This window comes from Heterodontus francisci, chromosome 20, assembly GCF_036365525.1.
Source record: "Heterodontus francisci isolate sHetFra1 chromosome 20, sHetFra1.hap1, whole genome shotgun sequence".
Classification (NCBI taxonomy): domain Eukaryota; kingdom Metazoa; phylum Chordata; class Chondrichthyes; order Heterodontiformes; family Heterodontidae; genus Heterodontus; species Heterodontus francisci.
Genome location: NC_090390.1, coordinates 47,853,153 through 47,868,161, shown reverse-complemented (window position 1 = coordinate 47,868,161; position 15,009 = coordinate 47,853,153). Strand labels below are relative to the sequence as shown.

General features: G+C 43.0%; 1 protein-coding gene across 3 annotated transcripts in view; it reads right to left on the bottom strand.

Annotated features, from left to right (window-relative positions):
• The window catches only part of ebf3a (EBF transcription factor 3a), a 123,674-nt gene that overhangs the window by 39,632 nt on the left and 69,033 nt on the right, over positions 1-15,009 (bottom strand). For all 3 annotated transcript variants that reach the window (XM_068053342.1, XM_068053344.1, XM_068053343.1), the window contains exon 7: positions 7,518-7,599. In XM_068053342.1, coding sequence (XP_067909443.1) covers positions 7,518-7,599 — 82 coding nt within the window. The remainder of the gene's footprint in view (positions 1-7,517; positions 7,600-15,009) is intronic.

Below are 15,009 nucleotides of genomic sequence, written 5' to 3'. Positions count from 1 at the left end.
CGCCTGTGAAGCACCTTGTGATGTTTTATTACGTTAAAGGCACTATATAAATACAAGTAGTAGTTGTGGTTGTGGGGCAGCCGACAAAAGAATGTATGGACAACAAAACGCTTGGTCCAAAGGGAGGTCTGCCAGAAAGCCTGTAATCAATGTCAAGGACCATACAGAAGTACAGCACCAACTTGGTGCAGGTCTTTACACAGAGATTGGAACCCATCCTCTCCAGCATGGAAGTCGTGGCCAACTACGTCAGCATACTTGTGGACCCAACCATGATGCAGTGTCTGTTGGCCAATGTTGCAACTTCCATTGCAGTACAAGCCACCTAATTTCTGAGTGCTGCAGTGGAAGCTAAAGACTGGTGTTTTGCAAGCTCAGACTGCTACCATCATGGCTCTGGATTATAATGTGCAAAGGGGATTGCAGGGTGTCACAGCAGTCCAGAAATTTATCCTCCAACAGGCTTGCTGAAGCACTGCCCCGGGGGAGTGGCACTGGCTCCACAGAGCACAAACTTGCTGTCAGGATCACAGCACATGTCCTCCCACCGCTGCAACTACACCGTGCTCTTGCTATTACCTGTCAGCCAGTCAGCCCAGACAGTTACCACCCATGTTGAGACAGTGTAGTCCACAGCTGAGCCTTCTAGGCCCAGAGTTGTTTGAGATTGTCCTCCAAAGTCATCTGCAGTCTCCCCCAGTGAAAATCAACAGCCTTCCACCAGCCATGCTGCAACCACAGGGGCAGTACTGAGTAGCAGCAGTAGGACACACAAAGGCACACAGAAGAAAGGCTCTCAGGCAATACACAACGGCGATTAGTTGATTTTTGTATGCAATATAGCATGATTTAATTCATAAATTTGGTTTGATATGTTTTGATTGTGTTGGCTTTTATTTTTTCATTGTGGTCAAGCAGGCCCTGTGATGGTCAATGGCAGAGGGAAGGTAAGGTGTGGGACTGTTGGTGAATGGGAAATTGTGGTTGTGGTTACTGGTATTGCACTAGGATGAGTTGTTCATAGAAAACCCGACCAGAAAGGGACTGTCTAAGATGCTTTTTCTCTCCATCTTCCTTCTCCTACTCTTCTTCCTTGTTCCCCCACCGCCCCCCCACCGCCGTCCGCCCCTAACTCAGTATCATGCTCCTGCTCCTCAGCTGTTTGCCACATAGTTGGTGGCAAGGGCGGTGCCCTCAAGATAGCGAGGTTGTGCAGCATACAGCAGACCACCACGAGTCTTGACTCCTTGCAAGGCTCCTTCAGAGTGGTTCAGCGGCAGAAGAGTTGTTTCAGCACACACTGCATTGAACCTGCACGATTTGCTGCTTGTGGTCACACACCAGCTGGGCATTGAGGAAATGGAATTCCTTTCAGTTCCAGTATAGTTGACATGCGGTGCTTGCAAAGTGATGTACGTGCAGTCAATGTCACCCTGCACCATGGGGAAACCTGCAATCCTAGCAAAGCCACATGCTCCCTCTGCCTACTTCTCTCTGGCAAGAGAGAATGAAATGTAGTTAGCTGTCTTTGAATAAGAGCCTCAGTAATCTCCCTTACACAACAGTGGACCACAATTTTTTTTTTATTCATTCATGGGATGTGGTCATCGCTGGCCAGGCCAGCATTTATTGCTCATCCCTAATTGTCCTTGAGAAGGTGGTGGTGAGCTGCCTTCTTGAACTGCTGCAGTCCATGTGGGGTAGGTACACCCACAGTGCTGTTAGTTCCAGGGAGTTCCAGGATTTTGACCCAGCGACAGTGAAGGAACGGCGATATAGTTCCAAGTCAGGATGGTGTGTGACTTGGAGGAGAACTTGCAGGTGGTGGTGTTCCCATGCATTTGCTGCCCTTGTCCTTCTAGTTGGGAGAGGTCGTGGGTTTGGAAGGTGCTGTCTTCGGAGCCTTGGTTCGTTGCTGCAGTGCATCTTGTAGATGGTACACACTGCTGCCACTGTGTGTCGGTGGTGGAGGGAGTGAATGTTTGTAGATGGGGTGCCAATCAAGCAGGCTGCTTTTTCCTGGATGATGTCGAGCTTCTTGAGTGTTGTTGGAGCTGCATCCATCCAGGCAAGTGGAGAGTATTCCATCACACTCCTGACATGTGCCTTGTAGATGGTGGACAGATTTTGGGAAGTCAGGAGGTATGTTACTCACTGCAGGATTCCTAGCCTCTGACCTGCTCTTGTAGCCACGGTATTTATATGGCTACTCCAGTTCAGTTTCTGGTCAATGGTAGCCCCTAGGATGTTGATAGTGGGGGATTCAGCAATCATAATGCCATTGAATGTCAAGGGGAGATGGTTAGATTCTCTCTTGTTGGAGATGGTCATTGCCTGGCACTTGTGTGGCGCGAATGTTACTTGCCACTTATCAGCCCAAGCCTGGATATTGTCCAAGACTTGCTGCATTTCCACACGGACTGCTTCAGTATCTGAGGAGTCACGAATGGTGCTGAACATTGTGCAATCATCAGCGAACATCCCCACTTCTGACCTTATGACTGAAGGAAGGTCATTGATGAAGCAGCTGAAGATGGTTGGGCCTAGGACACTACCCTGAGGAACTCCTTCAGTGATGTCCAGGAGCTGAGATGATTGACCTCCAACAACCACAAACATCTTCCTTTACGCTAGGTATGATTCCAACCAGCGGAGGGTTTTCCCCGATTCCCATTGACATCAGTTTTGCTAGGGCTCCTTGATGCCATACTTGGTGAAATGCTGCCTTGATGTCAAAGGCAGTCACTCTCACCTCACCTCTTGAGTTCAGCTCTTTTGTCCATGTTTGAACCAAGGCTGTAATGAGGTCAGGAGCTGAGTGGCCCTGGCGGAACACAAACTGAGCATCACTGAGCAGGTTGTTGCGAAGGAAGTGCCGCTTGATTGCACTGTTGATGACACCGTCCATCACTTTACTGATGATTTTTTAAAAATTCATTCATGGGATGTGGGCGATGCTGGCCAGGCCAGCATTTATTGCCCATCCCTAATTGTCCTTGAGAAGGTGGTGGTGAGCTGGTTCTTGAACTGCTGCAGTCCATGTGGGATAGGTACACCCACAGTGCTGTTAGGAAGGGAGTTCCAGGATTTTCACCCAGCGACAGTGAAGGAACAGCGATATAGTTCCAAGTCAGGATGGTTTGTGACTTGGAGGGAAACTTGCAGGTGGCGGTGTTCCCATGCATTTGCTGCCCTTGTCCTTCTAGTTGGTAGAGGTCGCGGGTTTGGAAGGTGCTGTTTAAGGAGCCTTGGTGCATTGCTGCAGTGCATCTTGTAGATGGTACACACTGCTGCCACTGTGCGTCGGTGGTGGAGGGAGTGAATGTTTGTAGATGGGGTGCCAATCAAGCGGGCTGCTTTGTCCTGGATGGTGTCGAGCTTCTTGAGTGTTGTTGGAGCTGCATCCGTCCAGGCAAGTGGAGAGTATTCCATCACACTCCTGACTTGTGCCTTGTAGTTGGTGGACAGGCTTTGGGGAGTCAGGAGGTGAGTTACTCACCGCAGGATTCCTAGCCTCTGACCTGCTCTTTTAGCCATGGTATTTATATGGCTACTCCAGTTCAGTTTCTGGTCAATGGTAACCGCTAGGATGTTGATAGTGGGGGATTCAGCGATAGTAATGCCATTGAATGTCAAGGGCAGATGGTTAGATTCTCTCTTGTTGGAGATGGTCATTGCCTGGCACTTGTGTGGCGCGAATGTTACTTGCCACTTATCAGCCCAAGCCTGGATATTGTCCAGGTCTTGCTGCATTTCTACACGGACTGCTTTAGCATCTGAAGATTGTTGCAAATGCTTCAGCCTTATCTTTCGCACTGATAAGCTGGGCTCCCCCATCATTGAGGATGGGGATATTTGTGGAGCCACCTCCTCCAAATAGTTGTTTAATTGTCCACCACCATTCACAGCTGGATGTGGCAGGACTGCAGAGCTTAGATCTGATCCGTTGGTTATGGGATCGCTTAGCTCTGTCTATCGCATGCTGCTTACGCAGTTTGGTATGCTGATAGTCCTGTGTTGTAGCTTCACCAGGTTGACATCTCATTTTGAGGTATGCCTGGTGCTGCTCCTGGCATGCCCTTCTGCACTCTTCATTGAACCAGGTTTGGTCTTCTGGCTTGATGGTAATGGTAGAGTGGGGGATATGCCGGGTCATGAGGTTACAGATTGTGGTTGAATACAATTCTGCTGCTGCTGCTGGCCCACAACGCCTCATGGATGCCCAGTTTCGCATTGCTAGATCTGTTCGAAATCTATCCCATTTAGCACAGTGGTAGTGCCACACAACGCGATGGCGGGTATCCTCAATGTGAAGGCGAGACTTCGTTTCCACAAGGACTGTGCGGTGGTCACTCCTACCAATACTGTCATGGACAGAAGCATCTGCGGCAGGCAGATTGGTGAGGACGAGGTCAAGTATGTTTTTCCCTCTTGTTGGTTCCTTCACCACCTGCCGCAGATCCAGTCTAGCAGTTGTGTCCTTTAGGACTCGGGCAGCTTGGTCAATAGTGGTGCTACCAAGCCACTCTTGGTGATGGACATTGAAGTCCCCCACCCAGAGTACATTCTGTGCCCTTGCCACCCTCAGTGCTTCCTCCAAGTGCTGTTCAACATGGAGGAGCACTGACTCATCAGCTGAGGGAGGGCGGTAGGTGGTAATCAGCAGGAAGTTTCCTTGTCCATGTTTGACCTGATGCCATGTGACTTCATGGGGTCCAGAGTCGATGTTGAGGGCTCCCAGGGCTGGGACATTGTCTGTCAGGTATGATTCCGTGAGTATGACTATATCTCCAGCTACAGACTGGGAGGAGCCAGATGCAAAAAAGTTCATTGCCGATATCATCTTCACTGCCACAGGCAGGCTGTGACTAGTGGGGTACCACAGGGATCAGTGCTTGGGCCCCAGCTGTTCACAATATATATCAATGATTTGGATGTGAAGACCAAATGTAGTATTTCCAAGTTCGTGGATGACACAAAACTAGGTGGGCATGTGTGTTGTGAGGAAGATGCAAAGTGGCTTCAAGGGGGTTTGGACAGAGTGAGTGGGCAAGAACGTGGCAGAAGGAACCTAATGTGGAAAAATGTGAGGTTACTTTGGGAGGAGGAATAGATGTGCAGAGTATTTCTTAAATGGTAAGAGATTAGAAAGTGTAGATGGACAAAGGGACCTGAGTGTCCTTCTCAATAAGTCACTGAAAGCTAACATGCAGGTGCAGCAAGCAATCAAGAAGGCTACTGGTATGTTAGCCTTTCTCATAAGAGGATTTGAATACAGGGGCTGAATTTTACCGGCCCCTCGATGCCGCAGGTCGCGGCACGAAGGACGGTAAAATGCTACGGGGAGAGGCCCGCCTCGACCCGTGATATCGAGAAGGGCCTGCCACATATTACCGGCAGCGGCGGGGACCTCCGTGTGGTGCCCCTGCCGCTAGGCAGCGGGCCCTTCATCTCCATATTAAAATGAGCCCTAATGACATTCAAATTAACTTACCTGCAGGCGGCGGCCGTGTCACTCCAATATTACAGCCGCCGTTCATGCTCTGCGTAACTTTGGATCTCCACATGGAATTCCAGGCGAGAACCTGGTAGGGAGGGGGGAGCAGTAGAATTTTCAGGGTGGGAGGGGTGGAGGAGCGGGGAAATCAATTTTAATTGGATGTGGGGATGGTGGGAAGGGGTTGAAGGGAAAAAGATTGAAGGTTGGGGGGGAAAATTCGGGACTTTGTAAACTCAATGGATGGTCATTTTGGGCAATGAAATGACCATTGGGGGGTTGGGGATTATTTATTAAAAACATATTAATTATTTATTAAAAACATATTAAGTGCAATCCATCTTTAAAAATTTGAATGCGTGTTAAGGGCTTAAAGCCCTTTAAGAATAGTGCCGGCGCCTGCGCGATGGCGCCGGACACTGTTGCCGGGGTCGCAGCAGCCGCCCCCTTACGTCATCGGGGGCGGCTGCTCTGCCCCCTCTATTTAAATGAGCCCTCACGCGTAATATCGTGGGGGCTCAGGGACAGTGAATCCACGTGGGATGCATGCTGTTTTTAGAGTGTGCGGCCGCAAACTGCGGTGCACTCATAAAATTCAGCCCCAGGAGTAAAGTCCTGCTGCAACTGTATAGAACCTTGGTTAGACTGCACTTGGAGTACTGTGTACGGTTTTGGTCCCTTACCTTAGGAAGTATATTATTGCCATAGAGGGAGTGCAACGAAGATTCACCAGACTTGTTCCCGGATGGCGGGACTGTCCTATGAAGAGAGATTGGGGAAATTGGACCTGTATTCTCTAGAGTTTCAAAGAATGAGAGGTGATCTCATTGAAACCTACAAAATACTTAAAGGGATAGACAGGGTCGGTGCAGCTAAGAGGTTTCCCCTGGTTGCAGAGTCTTGAACTAGGGGACACAATTTCAAAATAAGGGGGAAGCCACTGAGGACAGAGATGAGGAGAAATATCTTTACTCAGAGGGTTGTGAATCTTTAGAATTCTCTACCCCAGAGGGCTGTGGCAGCTCAGTGATTGTATGTGTTTAAAGCAGAGATTGACAGATTTCTAAATACAAATGACATAAGGGGATATGGGGATAGCGTGGGAAAAAGGCATTGAAGTGGATGATCAGCCATGTTCATAGTGAATGGCAGGGCAGGCTTGATGGAATGAATGGCCTACTCCTGCTCCTATGCCGTCCTTGCCCTGCACCGAGGTTGCAGTTGTTGCTGCAGCAGGTGGAAGATTTCAGTGAGGACGTCCTTACTGAAGCGCAGACGTCTCACACATTGTTCCTCACTGACGTTCAGGTCGGAGAATTGCTCCCTGAACACCCTGGATGAATATGGCCTCCTGCTGAGAGTCCTTCTCTCCCTTGTCCCCTCTCTCTGCCAGCAGCTTGTCCTGTTTTCTTCATTCTCTAAGTCATGCTGTAATTCAGCATGCCTACTGGTGCACCAATGTATGGGGCAAGTGCTTTGTGCAGAAGCCTTGAAGTTAGCAAAAACACCTTCAGCATCTGGCACACCACTCCTTGTAGACATTTACAACTTGAAACAACTATAGAAAGCACCAAACACTTGAAGAATTGTGGTAACCGTCAGAAGAAATCAGCCTGCAACTGTAAGTAGTTGATGATCCCTTTAAATAGCACTGGTGGGAGTGGTGGGAGGCAGTGTTTGGTGGTGTGGTCCTGCCTACTGCTAAATGTGTTCAACTGTGCAAGGTAAAGGGAAGGCTGGAGCATTAAGTTCCAAAATGGCACCATTGATTGACGTCATGATCTGCCAGCTCTTTATACTTCTAGTGGACGTTCACTGTCTATGCGCTAACACCTGACCAATATGGCTTCGGGCATGATTCCCCTCACAAATGTGTGCATGTGCCATGGACATTATTTTGGAGCTCTAAGAGCACTCATGGTGTCCAGAAAGTGAATCCTAACGATCCCCAAATATCTCCCCAAAAAGCCCCAAAAGATTAAGAGCCCATTACATGGTAAATTTTTAAATTTTTAATTACCTGGAATCTACGCATATCTCTTGGATTTCCTGCATTCTTCAAACAGTTCTGATTGCACTTGAGGAAAAACTTTAAGAAGAATCTAAAATTAAATACAGAACAGAAAAATATTAAAAATACATGAGAAGAATAAGCAAATTGCTACTTTAACTGACAGGTGAATAAATAAGATCATCATAAAGAACAAAAAGGTTGTATTTTTTTAGTATGCGTGGCTCACGTATTTTGCTGCTTTTGTATTACACCTTTTATTATTCATTAATATATCGTTCACAGTTTCCCTTGCATGCACATCTGCCATCAACATAAGTCACTTGATATTCCACCCACCAATTTTTACTAACAACTACGCTGCAATTAAACCAGGCAAAGTCAATACCCAGGTAAATTACACACACCTGCGGTCATGCTTCATTTTAACTACATCAGAATAGGACCTAACAAGGTGAGAGCATCCAGCAAAGTTATGGGCCTGTCAAGCAATTAGGTTTCACTTCGGGGACATACGCATAGGGCAATTATGCTGCACATTACAACCTGGCTAATCTTCTGAACAAATGTCATCTGTGAGGGACTGGGTGAAGACAGTTCATCAGCAAATGTTCCTCCTCTTTAACATATAACAACATAAATGAATCTTGTATGCAATCTGCAATATCTTGACGGCCGCTTGAAACAATTTTAAAAAAAATACTGCCTACCTTTGGAGTACCAGAGATAGCAGATTACATACTGTTTCAAACTCTCAAGGCATTTAAATGAATTTCCTAATATTCTATAACATACTGTTCTTAATTTGTCAATGCTTGCACAAGGTCAATAATAAAGCACAGAAACCAAATTTTCTTTACAACAATAGTGATAACCATTATACCGTCATTACCAAATTTATAAGCGATCACAGCCTTTCCGTTGTTTAATGCTAACTTTTTGTATATTTTCACACAATATAGCAATACTGAAAAATAGCAAAGCATTTCCTATTTGGGAGAAGCCTGGGCAAAACAATATAGGTATTGTTTCATTGTGACTTACTCAAGTAATGATATTTACTTGTGGAACTGGTAAATTTTTCTTTGAATTGCTTCCTGCATTGAGTCAACATCGAGTGTGCCTGTAACTTTTTGATCTGAAACGGTCAGGCCAGAATGTAGGAAGGCAGCTTGGGCATAAGGTGCTGGTCTCTTAGGGGATATTGGCTGTATCAGGCATCAAGAAGTCAAAAGGCATTTCTAGTCATTTGCTCTCTTGCACTTCGAACAGGAACTTCATAGGTGATATCTGACAGCCTGCATGAATTTGTGTTTTCAGCCACCAGTACTCAGTGCTTGTGTTGAAAGCAACGGGAAAAAAAAATCTTTTTGTGTGGCAGAAAATCTTTGACTTTAGCACCAATAAACTCTTTATTACTGCCAAACACAGATTTGCTGATCACAAAGAGGTGATAAAAATCCTGTGTTGTCATTAGTGCATTATGCTTAATTGTGTACAGTATGTTTAAGGTTGCATCGGTTGGCCCATTATCAAAATGACCATTATGTACACTAATTCTCTGACCCTGTGTTTATTTCCCTAAAGAGTCATAATCTTTCACAGTAGGTTTTAGAGTAAATCAAGCTTGAAATATGGGCTTTATTTACTTCTGCTTCTCTTCAGCTTGACGGTAGGCTCCAGTTCAAGCGGATCCGCTGCCCCTGCAAAACAATGCCATCCACCAATATAGGACTGGAAATGTGTGCAATGTGAGGTCTTTGAATTTTTTTTTTGTTTTATTGTCGAATATAACTCATTTAGAAATCTGCTCTCTAATCTTCAATAAATTCAATTGTTCCTTACAACATGCTATATTGGACTTTCCACTTTCCTGAACACTTACGTATTGCAGTTCATTCAGGGTCAACATGGGGTTCATTAACACCAAACTTAGCATTCACACAATTGACAAGATTATTATTGGAGATATTTTAAATATTTAATTGAGGATCGAAAAGGTAATCAAATGTGGAACTTAAATATTTACCAAGTAGAAGCTGTTTTTATAGAAGAGTAATAGACAGTAGATGTTTTTACTAAAACAATCTTCTACAGATGCTGTAATTGTCATGAACAGCTTATATTCTTGTATAGGTCACTGCTTACACAAATACTATCCCATAATTCCTTGATACACTAATATGGCTTAATACTTGTGTATGAACCATGTTAATGATGCAAATAACACTAATTCACAAAAGCTAAAGGTTTGGTCTTTCCATGTCATTTTCACAGCCACTTCAATTGATGCATGTTTGAACTATGAATTGGTTCATTTATTTTTACTTTTATGAAGTTGATTAGCAAGAGCTCTTTTCTTATCTGATGAAAATCATTTTAATTGTAGTGTTAGACTCAAGTGTAATATCCATTACATTATGTGCTGTTTAAATTCTACATGGGTATTGTGTAAATTGCTCCTTTGTGAGTGTGGAAGCAATTATTACTAAACAGCACTCTTAAATGGCTACAGAACTTTGTGGTGTTGTTCAGACTATCAGAAACAAAGCAGCCTGTTTAATTGTAATTTAATGGAATATCAACGAGTCTATGGCATTAGATGCTGGCAAACGAGAGCAGGAGAGAAAAATTAACTGCAATTATGTTTGATTAAAGCTATCCTTCTCAATAATCAGCTATCCTGACAGGCCATGAGGCTCTGGTGGGTTTCAGGATGGCAAAAGGTGTTGAGCAATATTAGGGCCAATAAAGGAGATATTAGCATAGCTAATTACAGCAGCACAAAACCTGTAAAAGGGACCTCTGTGTATTGTAATGTGTGAAATAATTGGCTGAGTCCGTTATCAATTACATGAGGAATGAATTTGGTTTGTCACTGAAAAGCTGATGAGATACATTTCATTTGACACTGCCCCGCTCCCCAATGTTTTGATGTAACTAAGGACTTATCAGCTTTTATCAAAAGCTGCAACTTTCCAGTGGCCAAATCACTGATAAAATTATCTTGCCAGCAAGTGTTAGGTAATTAATACAACTCATCCTCACTGCCTTGCTTGCTACTGCTGCATTTTGCCTAACTAAAGCCACTAATCATGTAATAATGATTTCTTTCCCTCTGGTCAAAGGAGAAATAGATTAGCTCTTTAGAAATGCAGCTGGCTTGATGTTTAAACTGTTTGTGCTCCATGGCACTAGTAATTGAGGAAAAAAAAATCAAAAATTTTCATTTTTTGAATTTATCTCTTTTTCTCTCTCTGCGCATACCTGGCCACAGCAAGATTCCGATTATATGAACAACTTGTAAATAAAGCATTAGTTCCTATAAGTAACAGTTCTAGTAATTGGAATTTAGCAACAGCTGTGTAAAATAACATAAAATCAGCGACCTGATAGTGCTGGCAATAGAAAGCTTACTTTCTCGCAAGAGACATTATATAAATTTATAAGCAGCGGCATTCAAGCATTGGAGGAGGAGACAATGTAAATAGGAACAACAAGGTACATCCCTCCATTAGAGAATAGAGCTATGAGTGAAAATAGAGCAACTTGGACTCTTCAAGTCTGAAAGGAGGTGAATGTGAGGGGACTTTAGAGAGGCATTTATGATAGTAAATGGTACAAAAGAGGAAAATGCAAGCATTCTTCAAAGTAAACCTGGACTCCAGGGCAAGGTACCATGACTTTAAAGAAGAAACAACTTGCCATCCCAAAGCAGTTCACAACCAATGGATTAGTTTTGAAGTGCAGTCACTGTTGTTATGTAGACAAATGAAGTAGCCAGTTGGACCACAGCAAGGTCCCATGAGCAGATAATGAATGAATGACCAGGTGTTCAGTTTTTGGTGCTGAAAGTTGGGAAGGAAATGTTTCCCACGATATCATGAGAATTCCCTTCTCTTCAAATAATACCACTGGATCTTTTACATTTTAACTGAGCAGGCAAACAAGGATTTAGTTTACCATTTCATTGGAGGTTGCACCTCTGACAATTCAGCATTGGAATATCATTCCAGATTATGAACCCCAGTCCATAGAAGAGCTTGAAAACTGCTGAAAGATGAACTTAAATTAATGTCAGGATGATCTTCACACAAAGTGAATCAAATCTGGAATGGACTTCATCAAACACCTTGGAGGCACTAATCTGTCTTGCATCAATCTCAGGTCAAATAATGGAATTGATTGGAAATAAATTTTAGGATTACCTATGCAATAATAAAATAAATAGCAGCCAATACAGATTCTGGAAGGAGGCCTGACCAACCACCTTGAATTTTTTTTAGAGGACATGACATTTCAAATATACTTAGGAAAGCCCTACAATATGGTACTCTCAGATTTCCAGAAAAGTCTTTTGACAAAATAGGAATGGACAAGAAATTTACTGAGGGTAGGAAGCAGTGTATACTTGTTAAGATGGTGAATTCAGGATGGTGGGAAATACTGGAGTGCCCCAGGAACTGGTTCTGGATCCCAACTGTTTCTAATTGACGTTAATCTATTAAATGCAGAAGCTTAATGCAAATTGACAACATTTGCTGATGATACCAAACTTGGAGGGGCAGTTGAATCCATTAATGTTGTCAAGATGGATTGTCAAAAAGTTGAAAATAATCTAAGGGCAATAGTAGAGTTAGTGCTCAACATGTCAAATCACTGCAGAAATTAACAAAGTAAATATTAAACTGAACTAGATAGCCAAAATAGGAAAGTACAAGTTCAAGGGATTACTGCTTAAACTGCATAATGCTCTTGTCAAGTTCCACTTTCAGTCCTGTGTCCATTTTATAAAGGAGATATTCAAGCCCGACAGGCAATACAGAGAAGAGTACAAGATTTATCACTTGCATCAGGGTTATAAGGAGTCTTGAGGAGAGGCGACTGAGAGGTGACCTTATCGGGACATATAAAAGGTAAATCCAAAACACTACTTCCTATTAAAATGACAAGAGGATAAGGAAGCACAGCTTCAAACTGGTGAAAGGCAAATTGAAGACTGATATTGTTACAACCGAGGTGGGAGGAGTGCACTGTTTATTCTAGTCCCACTTCTCCACAGGTCACAACATATATTTCAATTTTCCCACTTACCGATACAGTCAATCATATACACTATTTTTCTCAGAATAAAACACACCAACCAGGTTTCTTTAATAAACAACAAAATTATCAGTTTATTATAAAACAAGTCTTAACCAATAATGAAATAAAACTTATGCACAGAGACTGAAATATTAAAGCCCCTTATTTATCTTCACCCCTCAGACACACACATACATACACCAGCTAACCTGAAAAATAAAAGGGATTATTGTTTATAGCACTGTTACAAAGAAAATTTTAAAAATCACTTATACGGAATACCTGTCCTTGGTTTTGGTTTGGCGTCCCAAATGCGTATAGATGGCTGTCACTGGGATCTTCCTAGAACAATTCTTTCCAGGTGATGTTGAAAATCAATTTGGGTAGCCTTTCCAAAAATGCAGCTACAGAGGCTTCGGATAGGTCTTAAAGCAGAAATGTGGCAACAAAGTTTCAGTTCCCACACATTTGATATGCAGGGTTTCTTCAAATATAGTTGGAAAAAGGAAACTGACAGACTGGAAATGCAAGGTTTTGTTTCAAGAGAGAGAGATGAGCTGGGTATTCTTCTTTGGCAGGCAAAAACCAACTGTGTTGTAACAGTTCAAACAGAAACCAAAAACATTTCAGAAGTCAAGTCTCCTGACCTCTATAATTTTGACTGTCACTTCTTTGTAAACATCTCCCCAAGTCAAAAACAACCCCTGCTGAGTGATTATCCACAGACAGGTACCTTCCAGTAAGACTTGTTTACAAGCCAAATCCAGGAACCTTCTGGTGATTTCTTTCTAAAAAAAACCCCACAAAGTTGATGATTCCAGATGAATCAATGTCCATAATTGAACTATAAGTCCTTAAAACATATTTTACAAAAAAAAAGAAGCACTCTCGTAACAATATTAACAAGTTCTTCTTCACGTGACAGACTGATCAACACATGGAATGGACTTCTGGAAAGGGTAATGGAAGCAAGAACCAAGGAAGAATTTAAGACTCAACTGGATGCTCTGATTAGGGGACTGCAGTTTTATTTGAGTTAAAGTGGCTTTCCTCTTCTATATCTGTTGTATAATATTGTGAAGAGACTGTTGGGTGGTATGATGGTGGATTACAGGTTTTCTAGATAGATGGGTCAAATGGCCTTCTTGATCCATATCTATGTTGTGCTTTTGTGAGGTTTGAGTCTTGGATCTACATATCATTCAGGTTTGCCTACTGTTATTAAGTAAAAGTTACATCCGTTATCAGGTAAGCAATACTGCGGCAGGTTATCCTACCTTAAGCTATTTGGAAGAACTGACACTATCAGCTTCCCCCTGCAGGCACATTTCCTGTCATATTGACTGCTAAGCAGCAATGAGGGGTGTCAAAAAGAACGTCAATTTATATTAAGCCTCATTACATTTCCCAGGAATATCCCAAAGCACTTCAAATACAGCAAACTGCATATAGCAAGATCCCATAACTATCAATGAGAGGAATGACAATTTTTAGTGATGTTATTTGAGGGTACAATATTAGCCAGGATACCAGAACTCCCTCTGCTTCTTTGAATAGTGGTGTGGATTCTGTAACATCCCATTGAATCACCTGAACAAGCAAACAAGGCCTCAGCTTAACATCTCATCCGAAAGAAAGCACCTCTGAGATTGCAGCAGTCACTCAGCAGTACACTGAAGTATGAGCCAACACTATTCCCTAAAGTCCTAGAATGGGGCTTGAACCCACAGACGTCTGGTGCAGAATTGAGAGTGTTACATCTGAGCCAAGCTGACACTGGGGTTAACAGTCTAGTCAATTGACTGTTCCAGCTCTCGGAGACTTTATGACCGTAAATGACATCAACTAAGAAATAAAGGGAGAACACAAGGGGATCAAAAATAACAAAGTGCAATGGGAATAACATTCCACCAGATAATATAAGAAATAATATATGGACCAGGATATAAACCACAAAACAGCTTCCAAAAAAAAGACCACAAATCTGCAATGCAATATCGTTGAATTTTAGATCACAATTAAAGACGTCACGCCACTTCAACTTTGCAATTATGCAGTAAATAATTGCCACGAAAGGAACTTTTTCTTTTGCATGAAAATCCAGATAACATATATGTGGACAGAGTTTCGAAGTGCAATTAAATCCAACAGTTCTACAGAATTTCATGACATTATCAGAACCTCTCCATACAATTAAGATTCCAATGGGATTGATTTTTAACTTGTCAAAATGGGCATTAATGACCTCAAAATGGGAATGGTAGACTTCCTGCCCCATTACACCGATAACCTGCCTGATGCTACTTTCAGAGGACCCTATCAATAGGTGACCAAAGCATCAGCCTGTTTCAAGCAATAGACTATTTTAAATATGTAAATCAGAATCCTATGATATCTACAGAGCCCTGACTGCCAC